Below are 16,233 nucleotides of genomic sequence, written 5' to 3' on the forward strand. Positions count from 1 at the left end.
ACTTCTCAGGCCGTGAAGCAGCCTTAATGTGTGGGACCACATATCCCATGGAGGAATCATTCTCGGCTTGGTGATTTTGCCAGTCTCGCGCCAATCACATTCGGAGTGGTCCCGACCAGCAGCGCACATGGCTAGCCCACCTGGAGACGAAGACGGGCAAGATGCTCCTTCGCACAGAGCATGCGCGCACTGTCGCTCCCAGAAGGTCCGATGTCTGCCGCACGAGACGAACGCAGATGTCTGCCAACGCTGTGCGAGAATAGGGCGACCATGCATCTTCACGCCCCTTCGGAAGCGCAAACAGCGCAAACGTACAGACACGCGCGTAGCAGAGCTCGAGCGTGAGATGCGCGCTATGAGAGCGATGCTCAAGCAGAGACAAGATGCTACCATACCACGACCTTCAGAGAAGCCTCAAGAGGCGCTCCAGGGCCAGAGGTCGGAGCAATCGAACCCGACGGCGACGCAGACAGGGAGCTCCATACGGTGGGAACAGCAGATCTTCATGAATCGGCCAAGCGGAGACGACGCCACTGTACATGCAGAGACATCGAGCAAGAAATCAACGCCATTGCTCCCACATGAGTTTCCAGCGTCTACAAAAGCGGCGGTAAATGATGTCGTAGACCGTGGCCTGCTTTCAATGGCTACGGCTCGGCAGCTGTATGACACGTACCGTCGAGATCTATTTCCGCACTATCCAATCATACCCCTTCCTGCGGCGACTACTGCCGACGACATGCGCCGGTCGAAGCCAACACTCTTTCTCGCGATAATTGCTGCTGCTGCTGGTAAGGATGACTCCGAGCTCGCGGCTACTCTTGACAAGGAGATCCTCCATGCCTATGCGACTCGAAGCTTGATGCAGAGCGAGAAGTCACTGGAGCTTGTTCAAGCTTTGCTAATCAGTGCAACATGGTACCATCCTCCCACCAAATTCGGTCAGCTTAAGTACTACGAGTACATGCAGATGGCCGCGAACATGGCCATGGATATCGGAATAGGTACGCGGCCTGTCCAATATCGAGGTCGCTTAGGCAACACAGAACGAGGACGTGAGCCCGCGAAGCAAGCTATGATTCATCCCGCAGAGGATCCATCTAATCCGGATCTGAGTATGACGCCTCGTTCTCGTGATCCGAGCCCACGTACAGGCTCGCTAGAAAGTAGGCGGACATTCTTAGCCGTCTATATGATCTGCGCTGGTGTGTCACTGAGTTTGCGGAGACCGAATATGTTACCAGTGAACAGTTACGTGCGAGAGTGTCTGGAGTACCTAGAACGCTCGCCGGATACAGTCTCAACCGATGGGACTTTGATCGTAATAGCGAAGCTTGCTATGATAGCCGAAGACCTCACCGTGAGCTTCTGTCTGACGGACCCCGGCGGCATAGCGTCCATTGCAGATCTGCGGACACAGCTTATGAGGAAGGATTTCGATAAGCGCTTAACTGCTTGGTATGCATCGGTGCCGCAAGAGATCTGCAATGGCTCCGCGATGATCATGTATTACACCTTACGGCTCCATTTGCAGGAAGTTGCACTGCACATAGAGCACAGTCCAGACGATGTAGGTCTCACCAACTTCAATCATTGATCATTGCTTCGGAGCTTCAGCGGGCCGCATCAAGCATGCGTGCAGCGATCCACTCGATGTTCTCCCGAAGACGAAAGTCACCAACAAATGTACATGTCGTCGTCGGGAAAAGATGCTGACCCGACTTGCAGTTCCAAGCGCCTTACCAAATGGGTACTATTCAGCCTTTGACAACGCAAGACGTGCCGACAGAGGTGCTGGCCGATGCAATAGCGGAGTGTATCACCAACGCTCATGCTCTGCTCAACACTTTTCTGGCTATCGACGTTGACAGCCTCCGCGCTTCTCCAGTATTCAATTACGTTCGGGTTTCATTCGGGGCATTTATTCTGGCCAAGCTCTGCCTTTCCGCCTCTAGCTCAACCAGCAGAATTGGCAAGGTTCTCGTACGCAGCAGTCTGAAGGTTGAAGGGATCATGGATCGCATCATTCTCCATGTGCGAAGTGTCGTCGGTCCGCACCGGTGCAGAGTCCCGGCAATCTTCCTTGCGCTGCTTTTCAAGCTCCGCCAGTGGTGCCTCAATCCAAACATGATCGAGACTGAGAGCGGACCCAGTTCCAATGTGGGTGGCCAGAACCGGAACGTTTTACGGGAACTTGCAAGGCCGCCTCAGGCGATAGCAGGTGCTCGCATCATTGAGCAGCTAAGCAGTAGTGATGCATCGCCGGAAACGCTGAATGGCGGTCACAGGGTTGCCTTTGAGAGCGTAGTTCATCCGGCAGCAACTACTTCTGCGCTTGCAGCGGCTTCACTTCTGGTGCCGGATCTACAGGGGCATTCTTCCGGCACACCGTCCATATCACCCGACTCAGTGAACCTAGCACCATTGGATAACGATGATGTTCGTGAGGACGAAATGCAATTAGACAACGAAATCATGAATTTTATTGATTCAATGAAAGACTATGACTTTCCTGAGGGCGGACTCACCGGTCTGGATGACTGGATACCGGATTTCACACCTAATACTCAAGCGACGGAGTTGTCACATTATGTTGAGTGAGCTCAATGTGCTGGCTGTGATGCTTCGAGAACTATCTCATTAGAAGTTGAGCCGGGCCATACTATGGCAACGTCACCAGCTTTCTGGCCGTTATGACACGAACTACGGTCCTCTTAGAGCCCGCCATGACCGCACAAGACTTACATGAGTTTGTTACCTCCCGGGAACACCAATGCTGGTTGCTAACACTACCGCGCCCTCCGCATCCACCATGGTGCCCGCTGTGATCTCGACGATGACTCGCAATAAGTCACGGTTGATGCATGTTTGCCTGCAGAGGTCGCAGCATACCACATCCTTCGCCAAGCTGTTCGTTGTGATAAGGGAATTGCGCCGAGATGGTACCTCATCCGGTCATGTATGGGACCTACGCCGGAGGTGGGGGTGCTGTCGTAGTCGGCGTCACGGTCCCTCTCGGCATCGTAGATCTCCCTTCTGCGCCGCTAAGTGCAGTGCTTACTGAACTTGTAGCGACCGCAGGTATGACGGAAGATAAGGAGCTGGACGTTGCGGCTGCTTGACCAAGCACAGTCTGATAGATCCTCAAGTAATTGACTTCCCAGTAAGCGTCCTTGAAAACCTGCGGGTTCGCTGCGACGAATATCTCGCAGGAAGTCCATCCCTGAATTGGAGCGGTTAACTAACGCCATCAATCTCCGTGACGGCACCTATGAAAGCTTACGTTTTGCGGATCACCCATTGGACAGCTATCGCCTTGCCACGTGTTGCCCGCATAGCTGCCACAGAAAGTGGTGTCGAAGACAAGGCTGTGGTTGAAGAAATGGGCGTCGATGTTACAATCTCCTTCGAAGTTGGCCATTGGCACACCGAATGTAGCTGGATCGGGACCAAGGACGCTATCTGCACCCAGGATACTTGGAGGAACTTCGTTACGTGGAAAGAACCATATCCGAATAGCTGTCGACGTCCACTCCATTGCATATATGCCGCCTGCTATGGCATTGAAGCCAGAACCAATGTTGTTCGGCACGGTAGCAGAGATGCCGCATCCCGTGTAGCCTTCGGCAGCCTGGAGATACGTCAGTCAAGCTAATGCCGGCAGGGACGGAGTGGAGTGTACTGCGCAGTTATCAGTGAGTAGCGTGCCAGTCTGTCCTGACCCAGCGACTGTGCAAGCGGGCGAGCCGGAAGTATGTAGTGCCATGAGGTTGTTCGGCACATTGTTGGTGTACTCAACAATGTCGATCTCGCCTGCCAGCGTCAGTATTCGCTGTGGAGATGGCGCACCGACCATACCATTTGCTGGCCAAGGGCCGCTACCAAGCGTCCAGAAGGCTGGCCAGCTGCCGCACTGGTTCGGCGGCATATGAGCCAGGTCAATGATGAAGAGGCCATGAGTCCAACTTTGAATGCTGGTGAGTCGGATGCTCAGTCGACCGAGGTTAGCGTCGGGATCCAGCACCTGCACGTTTTCTACGCCCCAAGCTGTGGCATTGCCAGCGATGGTGATCATGCCATTCTGCTCGGCAATCGTACGGTTGACGTAATGGACATAGCCTACAGTCGGAGAAGTTAGCCATGCCCTAGATAAACGATGATTTGCATCGCACCTAGGGTAGGGTCTGCGGCGGTCCAGAAGTGGAAGTTGTCGAGGAAGGATGGCCCGGTGAGTGCTGAATGCAGGTAGTACTGCCGAGCACGAGTGGCAACGATCAACGATAGGAGTGGCCAAAGCCAAAGGTGCATCTTGGCGAAGGAGTCAACAGGCAGGCGTAATCAATGAGAGGACAGCAGTTAGCCACGCTTTCTCTAGGGACAGCACAACAGAAAACCCAGAGTGGTTGAGTACCGAGAGATGAAGAAGAAGGAGAAGTAGTGCCTGTGGTATCGTTCTTGACGTAAAAGAGCTCGGTCACTCCGGGCCTGCCTCGCCCATGGAATGGCAGGTGCTTCGCGCGGTAATAGCGCCCTGAGACGCCTGGCAGGAGTAGTGCCCGGCTGATACATGTGCATCGGTCGTGAGCAAGGCCATGATAGAGAGCGTAGTCAAGCTACGGATGAGGGACTTGTCACAAGTCACTGCAGCGAGAACACATGTGAGAACAGCACAGCTCGTGGCTCCGACGTTTTCTCCCCAGAGCTGTGAGCATCGGTGCAAACAGTTCTTCTTTCGCAGATTGTCGCAGTAGTATCGCCCGCAGCTTGACATTGATGTTGTCATAAGCGCCAACGACTTCTTGCTCCGTTGATTAACAGGTTCAGTAGCTCGCACGATATGCATGATACAGCAAACTACCTCCGGAAGCAACCATTGTCTAGAGCATCATATGCTATCTTCGCGTCCATGCGGGTGCGAGAACAGGACCCTTCGAACTATTGGGGACTGCACTACGTGTAGGAGGCGTCAAGAGGGGTGTGGCTGAACTATCGCACGAGCGGGCCGACGGGAGGCTGTTGCTGCCGTGACTGAGAGCCAAACAGTCCAGGCCCTGACGTGGATCATGCCGAAGCACATTCCAGATGTCAGAGATGCTCAGATTAGAGAGCAACCATATCAGGGCATGCCGCCCTCATCTAACGTTCCCCGTGACTCGCCAGCTCGGCGGCAACGTCGCAGGAGGACACATCAACGAACAGACTCCGACGGAAACCTAGTCCCTCGAAGTCGGCATGTGCACGACTATGAAGAATCCGCATCTCCCAGTCCGACGAAACCCCGCCGGAGCAGAAGCGGCCATGGCGAGCGAAGGGTATCAAAAGAGCCAGCATCAGATCGTAGCAGGACGACAGCAAGTGCGCCGCTCTCCGCCGGACAGCTGGCGAAGCTAGACCAGCTCAACCAGAATTTGGGCTGGAGCGAGTACGACAGCGTCCGCCGACAAAGAGACCGGTACGATAAAGAGAACCCGCGAGCAGGTCATGATGCGGACAGGGAGCGCGAGAGGGAGCGGGAGCGCAGGAGACAAGAACACAGAGAGCGCAAACGGCGAAGGAGGGAACAGGAGCGATTGGCGGCTATGGAGGCCGAAGTCTCCGCTTCACGCTCCGATGATCTTGTGTACAACCGCGACAAGTTGCCACGTCGGGAACGACAGAGGATAGTGAGCGGGCAGAAGCTTGAACACGGATCACAGACGTACTTCAGCGAGAAGGAAAAGTGGAGAGATGATGTGCGCAGACGCAATGGTGGCAGTAGTGATCTAGAATATGACGAGAGTCTGCGCAAACGAAAGCGCTGGCGTAACATCTGTATCGGCGTCGGCGCGTTTGTTCTAGTACTTGCGATTGCTATCCCGGTCGGCATCGTGCTTTCGAAGAAGAATGATACCGGCGGAGGAGGCGGCGCTTCGACTAATTCGACACAGCCTGGAAATAGCAACCTTAACGGCATGTCCGAGAACGACATACCGAAGCAATATCAGGGCACATATCTGGACCCGTTCAGCTGGTACGATACAACCGACTTCAACGTCACCTTCACCTCCGAGATGGTTGGCGATCTACCATTAATGGGTCTTAACAATACCTGGGATGACAGCAAGAGCGCAAATAACAACACACCACCTCTTAACCAAGCTTGGCAATATGGCACCATGCCCGTCCACGGCGTCAATCTTGGCGGCTGGCTCAGCATTGAACCTGTGCTCACACCTTCGCTCTTCAGCGGCTACACTACGCACGACAACGTGATAGACGAATATACGCTTACGCAAACGCTTGGGGCGCCGAGAGCGAAGAGCATGCTTGAAAAGCACTACTCATCGTTTGTTACTGAACAGACATTCATTGACATTCAAGCGGCCGGCTTCGATCATATCCGCATTCCGTTCTCCTACTGGGCTGTTGTGACTTACGATGCCGACCCGTATGTGGCCAACGTCTCATTCCGCTACCTTCTCCGTGGTATAGAATGGGCGCGAAAGTACGGCTTACGCATCAACCTCGATCTGCACGGTGCTCCAGGCTCGCAGAACGGCTGGAATCACTCCGGCAGGCAAGGTGTGATCGGCTGGCTGAACGGAACCAACGGGCAACTAAACGGCGACCGTACGATAGCCATACACAACCAGCTGTCGACCTTCTTCACGCAGCCTAGATACAAGAACATCATCGCCATGTACGGCTTGGTCAACGAGCCCCGCATGGTTGAGCTCGATGTAAGCACAGTCCTCAACTGGACGACGCACGCCATCAGTACCGTACGCTCGAACAACTATACGGGCGTCATTGTCTTCGGTGATGGCTTCCTAGGCCTCGACAATTGGCAAGGCCGATTGCAGAATCAGCCGAACTTACTTCTCGACGTGCACCAGTACGTCATCTTTAATGTTCAGCAAATCGTGCTGAACCACCACGATAAGATCAACTTTGCCTGCGGAGGTTGGACACAACAAGCGCTTCGGTCCACAAACAAGGCTACCGGCTTCGGTCCTACCCTGTGCGGCGAGTGGAGTCAGGCAGACACGGATTGCGCGCAGTATCTCAACAATGTTGGTATAGGATCTCGTTGGGAAGGCACGCTCAACATGGCGGATACACCTGGCGGGTCGTCTAATGGTTCGGTGCTTTCGCCAACCTGTCCGACTCAAAACAACCCGCAGTGTAGCTGCAAGAACGCGAATGCAGGCCCTTCTGCGTGGTCGCAGCAGTATAAGCAATGGCTGCTGATGTTTGCCGAAGCGCAAATGCACTCATTCGAGCAGGGTTGGGGGTGGTTCTACTGGACATGGCAGACCGAAAGCGCGTATCAGTGGTCATACAAGGCCGGGCTGGCGGCTGGTGTCTTGCCGGCACTGGCGTACCAAAGAGACTTCAACTGCAGCCAGACTATCCCGGACTTTGCATCTCTAGGTCTACCGGAGTATTACTAGAGGGTGAACAAGAAGGGCGCTGAGTTACGCGCAGGTGCTGTTGGGCTTCGAACACCACTTGAGCGCGTGAGGATGTGCCGATAAGGGTTACGTCAGGCTACAGGCGACCCAGCACCGATCGCACCGTAGTCAGGCGGATTCTTTGCCGCCTGCCAGATCAAGCATTTCAAGCATTCTGGGGCGCTCCACACTCCGCATTCTGTCAAAGCTTGGCCAATCTAGAGCCCAAGACTTATCTGTCCAATTCCTCTTCCACAAGCAAGCTCTAGCCATTGTGGGAGGTTGTGCTTGCTGATCACTTCGTATGACAGCAGTGGTAGGACAGAGATACACCTGCCAAGATGCTACAAGAAGCTTGTGCCTCCCTGCATGCCGTTCAGACGTACACGCAATGTTGTCCTCCCGTCTTGGCTATGGAGAGAATTGATAAGTAAAGCCTGGTGATGCGACAGCAGCAACATCTTCCGTCTCTCGATCGCAACTTCGTTGCCACTCCCGGCGGACAATTGTACTCCGCAGACCAAAGACCAAGCGAAGACACATTGGTCAGCAACAGCGGCGTGACGTCCGTTTCGCGCGCTGATACAGAAGACACATTGGTCGAGCTGCGCAACAAGAGCTCAAGCATGGAGCCGAATGTAGCTGCAGAGCGGCGGCGGTCCTACGGTATCGGTGGCGCAGGCAACATGAGTCCGTCTGCCCTGACAAGCATGGAGACCACTGTCCCACTCTAACGAGTCTCAGGGTTCGCTACAGATGTGGCTAAGCTTGAAGTTACACCATCGAACAGCAGCAGTGAGAGTGTGTCGTACCATCTTCCTAGTGGAGCATTTAGGCACTGATGACGAGACAGGTCAACAGCGGCGCAGGAGCAGCGCATGGTCAATGGGCTCAAGCCCCGACAACGGTCAATCGTTCGTTGACAAGCTCTTGAGGAGAGGATCGAAGTCCGAAACAAGCACGAAGTAATTTGCTACTGTACGTCTCCATCCAATCGGAATGTGTTTGAGCATTTGTGAACGTTTCACCCTCATAACCTCTACAATTCCACCCTTCTCTCACTCGCGCCCGAATTGCCCCCGCTCCCTCCACCCCCTTCCGCGACAGTCGTGGTGTGGAGATTTGTTGTCACAGTACCATCAGGGCTCCTGTTGAGAGAGCAGCGAACCTGCTGCAGCCCTTGACCATGGCTGCCATACGCAGCCTCGTTAGTTCCGCGAGAGCTATGACGGCTAGCAGCTTGCCCAGGAAAGTCTTTGTTGAAGCATGCCTAGTGTTAGAGCCCAGTAGATGATCTGATTTCTCCACGGTCTCGGCGCGCTGATAACGCTAAATGTTAGTTCGATGCTGGGTACCTTGAGTTGCTGGCTTGCCCGTGATGAACCTATGTCAACCACTTAGAAGCACCGCATTCTGGGAGCCCCTAGTCTCCTCTTACACAGGCACTTCGCAACAGTAGGCTCGAAACCTCATGCTCAACGGGTATCAAGCTTTTGTTGTATATCAGCTTTAGTACAGGCTAAGAGTACGACATGGTCTCCGAGACGCTCATTCCGATCTGTAGATCGAATCCTGGTCGGCCGTGAATCAACCGTGCGAGATGCTCGCCAACAAAGTTCCTGCTTGTGCTACTGGAAGGCGCGGATCCCTGCCATTTCTCTGGTGCCTCAGCACTTGCCTCCGTTGTATTCCACACACACTTTGACACACTCTACCTCTTTTTGTCGTGTTTCACTTCGTGCTGGGTAGCTCATACGGCAACCCACGCTTCGCCGTTTGAGCCTTCAGCTCCATGGCCAAATCTTTCGCGGTCGGCCGCCTCGCGATATCCTTCAGCATGCACGCATTCACCACACCGTTCAACTCAGGGCTGTACAGGCGACCGCACGCCCGACCCTTCTCAACCGAAGTCATATCTGGATTGGACACCAGTCGGCACATGCTCTGCATCACGGCTCCTGCCTGCCAAATGTCGGTCGGCATGCCGTACTTGCCGTCCCAACCTCCGAAAGACGATGCCTTGATCTCAGGTGGGAACCAGCCGGGAGTACCTTGCTTCTGCAGGTCTCGGTACGCCTTGCCTGACAAGATGTCTTTGTAAGTGACAACGCAGCCAAAGTCACCGAGAACGACACGCGGGAACGGACCGATCGTGTTCACGCTCGAGAGGAAGACGTTGGCAGGCTTGATGTCAAGATGGCACAGCGTGTTCCAATCAGTTGGCTCCGGGATGTGTGCACGGTCCACATCGAAGCCGTAATGTATGAAGAGCAAGGCCTTGCTCAAGCCAGCAAGTACATGCCAGACATAGTTCTCCGTAAGCTGCATACGCTCCGCAAGACTCTTCTCAATGACATCGCACAAGCTGCCGCGGTCGCAGTGTTCGAGAATGAGGCTGGTACAGTTTATAAGTGTGTCGTGGGCTTCATCGACAAGGAAGTTGACGCTGTACGGGGCTCCACCTCCTACGATCTGACGGAGAGCGGCAATCTCAGCCGCGATGCGCTGTTGCCGAGCTAAGCTACGTAGCGTGAGTCGCTTTTCGACCAGGACGTGACCGTTCTTGATATTCTTGATGAGGTAGACGCCATCGGTCATACTGCGAGGGTCGTGCTTGCGTTCCATGATCGGCTTGACAACTTGGTAAGTGCAGAGCTTGCTCCGAATGTATCGTGCCGATGGGCTGTTCGGTTTGGCTTGAACCTCTGCAGTTGGCTGTTGCTGTGGCGCTGGCTGTTGGTTTGGCGCCGGCTGTTGTTCAGGTGCCGACGGTTGGTTTGGCACCGACTGTTCGTTTGGCACCGACTGTTGACCTTGCTGGCCTTGACCATGCTGACCTTGACGTGGCTGACCTTGAGCTTGCTGCGCTTGACGTTGCTGACCTTGACCACGCTGAGCTGGATTGTGCTGAGGCCAATGAGCACTGTTGCATGCAGCACGCTGGTCACTGGCGCCCTCAGCTGGCCCTTGTTTCGCAAATGGCGGCGCATACTTTCGCTGGATGGGCTGTGTGTGAGCTGCGAAACTGCTGCTTCGAGCGTGGCCAGGCATCGATCGCTTCGCAGTCGAGTGCGCTTGCGGCAACCCTGCAAAAGTCATCAAACCTTGCCACATGCACCAAAGCGGGAGAGGAAGCAGGCGCACCTGCGGTTCCGCCATACCGACTCTCTGCGTTTGGCTTGCTAGCATTAATACCTACAGATGAGACGGAGTAAGGACAGAACGTTAGGAGCCCGTTCAGTAGTACGTACCAGCGGAGCTTCTAAGATGTTCGGCCTGCTGCGCAGCCGTCTGTGCGTATTTGCCTGAAGCCTTGTCAGTCTGCCCAGCGAGTGCACAAACTATATTTTTGATACTTACCACTACGTAGAAAAGCCTTGAAGGCCTCGGATTGGAGGAACGGAGAGCTGTTCAAATCCATGGTAACTAATGGTGAAGTTATAGACTTTTCGCATGAAATCTTCCCGACGTTGAGTCAAGAATGGATGTGTTGAACGGAAGCTCTTCGAGTCCTCGTGACTAACATGTGTTAAAGTGAGACGGTCCCTTTGTGCACTGCGGTTTGCATGTAGAAGTGATTAACCCGTGCTGCAGTGCTGTTCGATCGCCGCTGAAAGTTCGGTAACGCTACTGTGAATCGGACGGATGATGGAGATTGTTCGACAACGCTGTCTGCTGGATACTTCCAAGCTCCACTGAAGCCTGTCTGCCGCAGACCTGCCCGTCTGCCTGTGCCGGATGATATGCACAATGCAACGCAAACAGACCAAGTACCTACCTCACGTGGCTGCGGACCCGGAAAAGGCAACAGTAGCCCAACAGGGTCCTCTAGAGGTGCATGAAGGAGGGTGAAGTGACAGCGGCTGGCGATGTTGAAGTGCTCGCCGCTGATGGGCGTGTGTGGAATAGACTGTTGTGTAGAGGCTGCAATGTGAACGTGTGGTGGTTGGACGCGAAATGGATATCGTGGCGTACGGCGCACGGACTTTACACGGCTGGTACCGCAGTAGGTTCCTTGGCAAGACCTCTCAGAAAGCGAGAACAGGAAGGCGCATATGGCTCACTTGCAAACGTCCACCTTCTCCTTCCACACCAAGCAGCTCACAGCCATACAGTCTTCCAGGCTTTCTAACCCGCTCTAATACTCCCTGCACCTGATATACTCCCACGACCTCCCCGCCACCCATTACTGTGAAGCTCGAAACCCCCGAACTCCGACACGCAACCCCGGAAAGCTACCCTTCCACCCATGGCTGTGAGTACATCCTGATGAGCACTTGCACACACTGCAGGCGAAAACTCATATACCATGCAGCAGCAGCCTCCTTCCGCACCACGAGCCTACTCCCAAGCGTATATGCCAAACGGAGCTCCACCGAACGTGAGCGGTCCAGTGCCGGGAGCTCGGCCGCTTGAGCCGAACCAAGGTCGCGTGCAGCAGCTCGGCCATGCTCGAGTGCTCTGTATAGCCGACGTCAGAGGTATGCGAGACGCTTGCGGTATAGCTGGCGTTCTGCACGTGCTCACATTAGACTACAGGCAACCTTAGGCAGCTGAACGATCTTGCGCGCAATGCCAACGCAGACTGCATCATCCACACTGGCGACTTCGGCTTCTACGACGAGACCTCGCTCGACCGGATAGCTGAGAAGTGAGTCATGTGACGCCGGGGTGGCATATAGTCGGTACAGAGCTGACAGTATGTGTCAGGACACTCAAACATGTCGCTCAATACTCGCCTCTACTCTCCGAGCCAGTGAAAGCGGACATAGCACGCTCAGGCGCACAGCAAGCCATCAAGGATCGCTTCCACCGTGAACGCCTACCACTCTCAGAGCTCCCACAGTTCTTGAACAAGACGTACAAGCTTGACGTACCCGTGTATACGGTGTGGGGAGCGTGCGAAGATGTGTCGGTGCTAGAGAAGTTACGCTCCGGCGAATACAGGATTGACAATCTCAACATCATTGACGAATCGCACTCGCGTCTGCTCGATGTTGGCGGTGTAAAACTGCGTCTTCTGGGTCTTGGCGGTGCCGTAGTCATGCACAAGATGTTCGACAACGGTGAAGGCCGGACAACGATTGCTGGCGGACAAGGGACCATGTGGACGACACTGCTCCAGATCGGTGAACTTATTGACACCGCAAACCGCGTCTACGACCCAACAGAGACCCGCCTGCTTGTCACACACGCTTCACCTGCGCGAGAAGGCTTGCTGAACCAGCTGTCCGTTACGCTCAAGGCAGACTTCTCGGTATCGGCGGGATTGCATTTCCGCTACGGAAGCTCATACAACGAGTTTTCGGTCAACCCGTCTCTCGATCACTACCGTGGCAAGCTCTCCGCGTCAAAAGCGCAGTTCAATGACGTGTGGGAGACAGTCAAGCACGAAGTTGAACCGGCGGTCCAAGAGAATGAGGCGCAAAACAAGCTACTGCAACTGGCTCTGGATCTAGTTTCCAAGATGCCACTCACCGCATCTGGTGGCAACCCGTTCGGTGGCGGTCCGCCGAACGGTCAGGTTGATGAGTCAGCGTTCAAGAACATGTGGAACTTCAATCTAGCAGATGCTGCGTTTGGCTGGCTTGTGCTTGACATCGACCAAGGTCGGATCGGGACGGAGATGCGTGCTCAAGGCTTTAATTTCTCACATCGTAGCGGAAAGGCGCCGCAGAGGCCAAACGCCGTACCATCTGCGCCGTCAAACTCCAGCATGGCCCCAACCAGCGGAAGCCTCCCGACTCCTGGCCAGCAGCCGCCGCCAATGGTACAGCAGCAAGTCAGGCCACCACCTCAGAGGCCTGCTACGCAGCAGACCGGCGTCAACCAGCAACCGCCGCAGCAAAGTGCTCAGCAGCCCCTGGCTCAGAGGCAGTTCCAGCAAGCAACTCAGCCGCAGCCGATTCAGCAGCAGCAGCCTGTTCTAATACAGCCAGTACAAACAGCGATACCTCCACCGTCGCAGACCAGCGCACCGCTTACCGCCAATGGCACAACCGCACCCATCACTAACCTGCCGCAAACCAATGGCGCTGCTCCTGAGGCCGACAAGCCATCGGAGACACCTCAGAGCAAACTGAACAACGTTCCGCAGCCTTCGCCGACTCTACAACAGCCGCAGGAGCCGTCGAAGGGCATCTTCATCACTGGCGCTTTCGACCTACAAGGTGTCGATGATGTCAAGTCCCAGCTATTCACTCCCGAAGATGCCTCGAAGATTGTGGGTGTCGACAAGGCGGGTCAATCCAGGTTCATCGCCCATTTCGCAGACGCAGAGACGATGAAAGACGTTCTAAAGCGTGGCCCGGCGAAGGAGGGTAAGGAGAAGCACAAAGCGGTGAAGTTTGCCGAGTATCGCCATACTCGAGGCGACTTCGGCGGCAACCGTGCTGGCTGGGGTTTTGGTGGCAGAGGTGGCGCTCCGCCGCGCGGAGGTGCGGCTGGAGAAGGCAGGGCTGGCTATCATTCTGCTGGCGGTGCTACGACCGGCAGCGACAGCGAGTCGGGCCGGGGCGGTCGTGGCCGCGGCAGAGGAGGATTCGGCAGAGGCGACCGAGGGCGTGGTGGGCGCGGTGGCCGTGGTGGCGCAGATAGAGGAGGCGCAGGCAAGCCGGATGGTGCGTCCCCGGCACCTGCCAGCTCCACTACGGCGCCCGCCCCAGCTGCTGGCGCAGGTGATTCTTAGAAGGAAGACCCTACAGCGCAGTGGACCGGGGAGAGAGCACCACCGCGTGGCCCGACGACCAATCAGAGCAAGTTCTGGGATTGGAGCAATTGGTCCAACAACAAGGCTACGCCGACGCCGAACAACGAAGCCAATGGTAGGAATGCCATAACCTTCGACAAGCCGGCCATCAGGACGGATGAAAAGATTGTCGGCATCGGCGTCAGCACCAATACATCGGCCTGAACATCTGGTGAGCGAGCTTCCCGCTCGATCGCCGCTTAAATCTTTGCATGCTTGCGGTTCACATGCACAGATCTTGCTGCATATCCTGGGCGGGCATGGCGCGTGGGACGAATGGGCTGGGCGTCGGCGCAGCATTGCTGGAGGAGCTTCTTCGCGAGGTGCTGCGATATACCATTGGCGCGTGCACCGCATGTAACAATACTAGAGGCCGCGAAAAAGGCGATGGTCGATGGCGACAGGATGGTGTTCTGCCGATCGAGACTTTCATTGTAACTTACCTAAATGTACTTGGTACCGCAGCCCCATAACCGCCAAAACATTTTACCAGCGTCAAAAAGTCGGAATGGTGGCGTCTCTTCTGTGCATATGTATACGGCAGAACGGTATGGCAACTCTGTAGTACGTCCAGGTGAAGGGTCGAATGCAGAGGGATACATGGAGTGGGCGGCACTCGGTTGGGGTTATTCATCTCACCGCCGGCGGACACCTAATTTCTATGAAGATCCACCTAAACATTGCGCGCCTCGCCGGACCGCGTGGGACACTTACAACCAGCCTTTGATCGGCGCAGATGTAGTATTTGAGAGCCATGACTTGGTAGTTCAGAAGAATGCGACACACCGATCCTTTGGCGTGATTCGTGGTAGGGCTACTTCCCTCGTTATCTCGTACACGAACTCGGCATGATGGCACCACGGATCACGGCCACCGGACAGGCGTGCTAGACGTTCCGAGTGTTACTAGATAATGAGGCATGTCAGATATGTCGGCAATTTCAAGCACGACCTCTCCGGGCCACAGAAGGTTATTCCTACTCACATGCCCACGGACAGCATCCAACCTTTTCAAACGCATTCTTAAACCTTTCGGATCAACCAAATATGACTTTAAGTCAATTCGGTGGCTACTACTTTAACCCCTTATACGCACTGTTACACGACAAGCTGCGGCTTCACGAAAAGCCGCGCTCTGCCGACTGGACGGCGGATAAATGCAAGAAGGTAAAGGATGTGCTGCAGAGGTGTTTCGATGACAAGGACGTCCGGGCGGCGGAGGAGCAGAACAAGATCTTCTTCGCAAAGGAGCATCCTGTCATGATGTTCGAGCCTACCGCCCTGGACAGCCTTCGCAGCGTCAAGGGAGACACTGCAAAAGATGTCTAACGAGTGCCATGGTCTGTCAATCTGCCCGGGCACCACGGCACTCATTTGACGCATTCGCTGCAAAACACGTCACCAATGCCAGATGGTTATATGCGGACATGGCTGCCTACTCCTCTGATCAGGCATCCCGCATAGACATCCCCTAGTGCTCTGCGTACCATCAAAGGATCGCGTGGTAAGATGGCTCCAGCAATGCAGTACCAGCACGCCCGGTCTCTGTACGATTTCTATATTAACCAGTTCAAACATTATGGCCCAAAGGTACCAGATGCAGGGAAGGGTAGCTGGCCTACTGTGATTGATGCATATTATGTTATCGCTAGCCCAGCGACTATGCTTCGCTGGTGTGCGCTGAGTGGGATGGATGTGTTAAACTGGAGTCCGTTAACGAGGAGCAGTTTGATGCTCTACCGCTTGTGGCGCAGAAGATGTCGGTGACACTCTACACTTCCACTGGCATCGTTCAAGGCAAGACTTCTGCGACTGTAGACCTTGAAGGATATCGCCATTCCCTGGCGGACCGAGTTCGGTGAGCAGCTGAGCCCGCAAGTGGAAAGGTGGGTGCGAGCGGCAATGGATGACTACGAGTATCTCAGAACAAGGAGGTTGCGTGTATAGCATGCGAAAGCAGCCTATGAAGGTAGGATTCAGGCTACCTTCGAATGCCCACGGCTCGTTCGCTCTGCTCGTCGAAAACGGCAAACGACTCGTTTCCGCCGGGCTC

General features: G+C 55.0%; 8 protein-coding genes across 8 annotated transcripts; 5 read left to right on the forward strand and 3 right to left on the reverse strand.

Annotated features, from left to right (window-relative positions):
* Positions 1-127: 127 nt before the first annotated feature.
* On the forward strand, positions 128-2,601 carry BAUCODRAFT_62982 (uncharacterized protein; the record flags this gene model as incomplete). The annotated part of the gene is made up of 3 exons (XM_007674889.1): positions 128-1,028; positions 1,092-1,570; positions 1,729-2,601. 3 exons carry the CDS (start codon positions 128-130, stop codon positions 2,599-2,601), a joined length of 2,253 nt encoding a protein of 750 aa, XP_007673079.1.
* Positions 2,602-3,133: 532 nt separating this feature from the next.
* BAUCODRAFT_47098 (glycoside hydrolase family 16 protein) lies at positions 3,134-4,260 on the reverse strand (the record flags this gene model as incomplete). The annotated part of the gene is made up of 5 exons (XM_007674849.1): positions 3,134-3,223; positions 3,284-3,631; positions 3,683-3,813; positions 3,859-4,119; positions 4,173-4,260. Coding segments are annotated over 5 exons (918 nt in total), but the record flags the coding sequence as incomplete, so codon positions are not given.
* A 1,319-nt stretch (positions 4,261-5,579) lies between these two features.
* BAUCODRAFT_63139 (glycoside hydrolase family 5 protein) lies at positions 5,580-7,433 on the forward strand (the record flags this gene model as incomplete). The annotated part of the gene is made up of 1 exon (XM_007674897.1): positions 5,580-7,433. One exon carries the CDS (start codon positions 5,580-5,582, stop codon positions 7,431-7,433), a length of 1,854 nt encoding a protein of 617 aa, XP_007673087.1.
* Positions 7,434-8,048: 615 nt separating this feature from the next.
* BAUCODRAFT_30022 (uncharacterized protein) lies at positions 8,049-8,493 on the forward strand. Its single transcript, XM_007674735.1, has 2 exons — positions 8,049-8,123; positions 8,178-8,493. Exons 1-2 carry the CDS (start codon positions 8,060-8,062, stop codon positions 8,273-8,275), a joined length of 162 nt encoding a protein of 53 aa, XP_007672925.1. The 5' UTR covers positions 8,049-8,059; the 3' UTR covers positions 8,276-8,493.
* Positions 8,494-8,909: 416 nt separating this feature from the next.
* Positions 8,910-10,731, reverse strand: BAUCODRAFT_30025 (uncharacterized protein). Its single transcript, XM_007674736.1, has 2 exons — positions 10,578-10,731; positions 8,910-10,519 (listed from the first exon to the last, which is right to left on the reverse strand). The coding sequence occupies exon 2, from the start codon at positions 10,482-10,484 to the stop codon at positions 9,165-9,167; it is 1,320 nt and encodes a 439-aa protein (XP_007672926.1). The 5' UTR covers positions 10,485-10,519; positions 10,578-10,731; the 3' UTR covers positions 8,910-9,164.
* A 951-nt stretch (positions 10,732-11,682) lies between these two features.
* Positions 11,683-14,121, forward strand: BAUCODRAFT_21415 (uncharacterized protein; the record flags this gene model as incomplete). The annotated part of the gene is made up of 4 exons (XM_007674671.1): positions 11,683-11,688; positions 11,749-11,914; positions 11,973-12,084; positions 12,144-14,121. 4 exons carry the CDS (start codon positions 11,683-11,685, stop codon positions 14,119-14,121), a joined length of 2,262 nt encoding a protein of 753 aa, XP_007672861.1.
* Positions 14,122-14,375: 254 nt separating this feature from the next.
* BAUCODRAFT_344806 (uncharacterized protein) lies at positions 14,376-15,156 on the forward strand. Its single transcript, XM_007675073.1, has one exon. The coding sequence runs from the start codon at positions 14,629-14,631 to the stop codon at positions 15,031-15,033; it is 405 nt and encodes a 134-aa protein (XP_007673263.1). The 5' UTR covers positions 14,376-14,628; the 3' UTR covers positions 15,034-15,156.
* Positions 15,157-15,825, reverse strand: BAUCODRAFT_344914 (uncharacterized protein). The gene has a single exon (XM_007675074.1). It carries the CDS (start codon positions 15,561-15,563, stop codon positions 15,279-15,281), a length of 285 nt encoding a protein of 94 aa, XP_007673264.1. The 5' UTR covers positions 15,564-15,825; the 3' UTR covers positions 15,157-15,278.
* Between the last annotated feature and the right edge of the window lie 408 nt (positions 15,826-16,233).

Source organism: Baudoinia panamericana (genome assembly GCF_000338955.1).
Source record: "Baudoinia panamericana UAMH 10762 unplaced genomic scaffold BAUCOscaffold_2, whole genome shotgun sequence".
Lineage (NCBI taxonomy): Eukaryota > Fungi > Ascomycota > Dothideomycetes > Mycosphaerellales > Teratosphaeriaceae > Baudoinia > Baudoinia panamericana.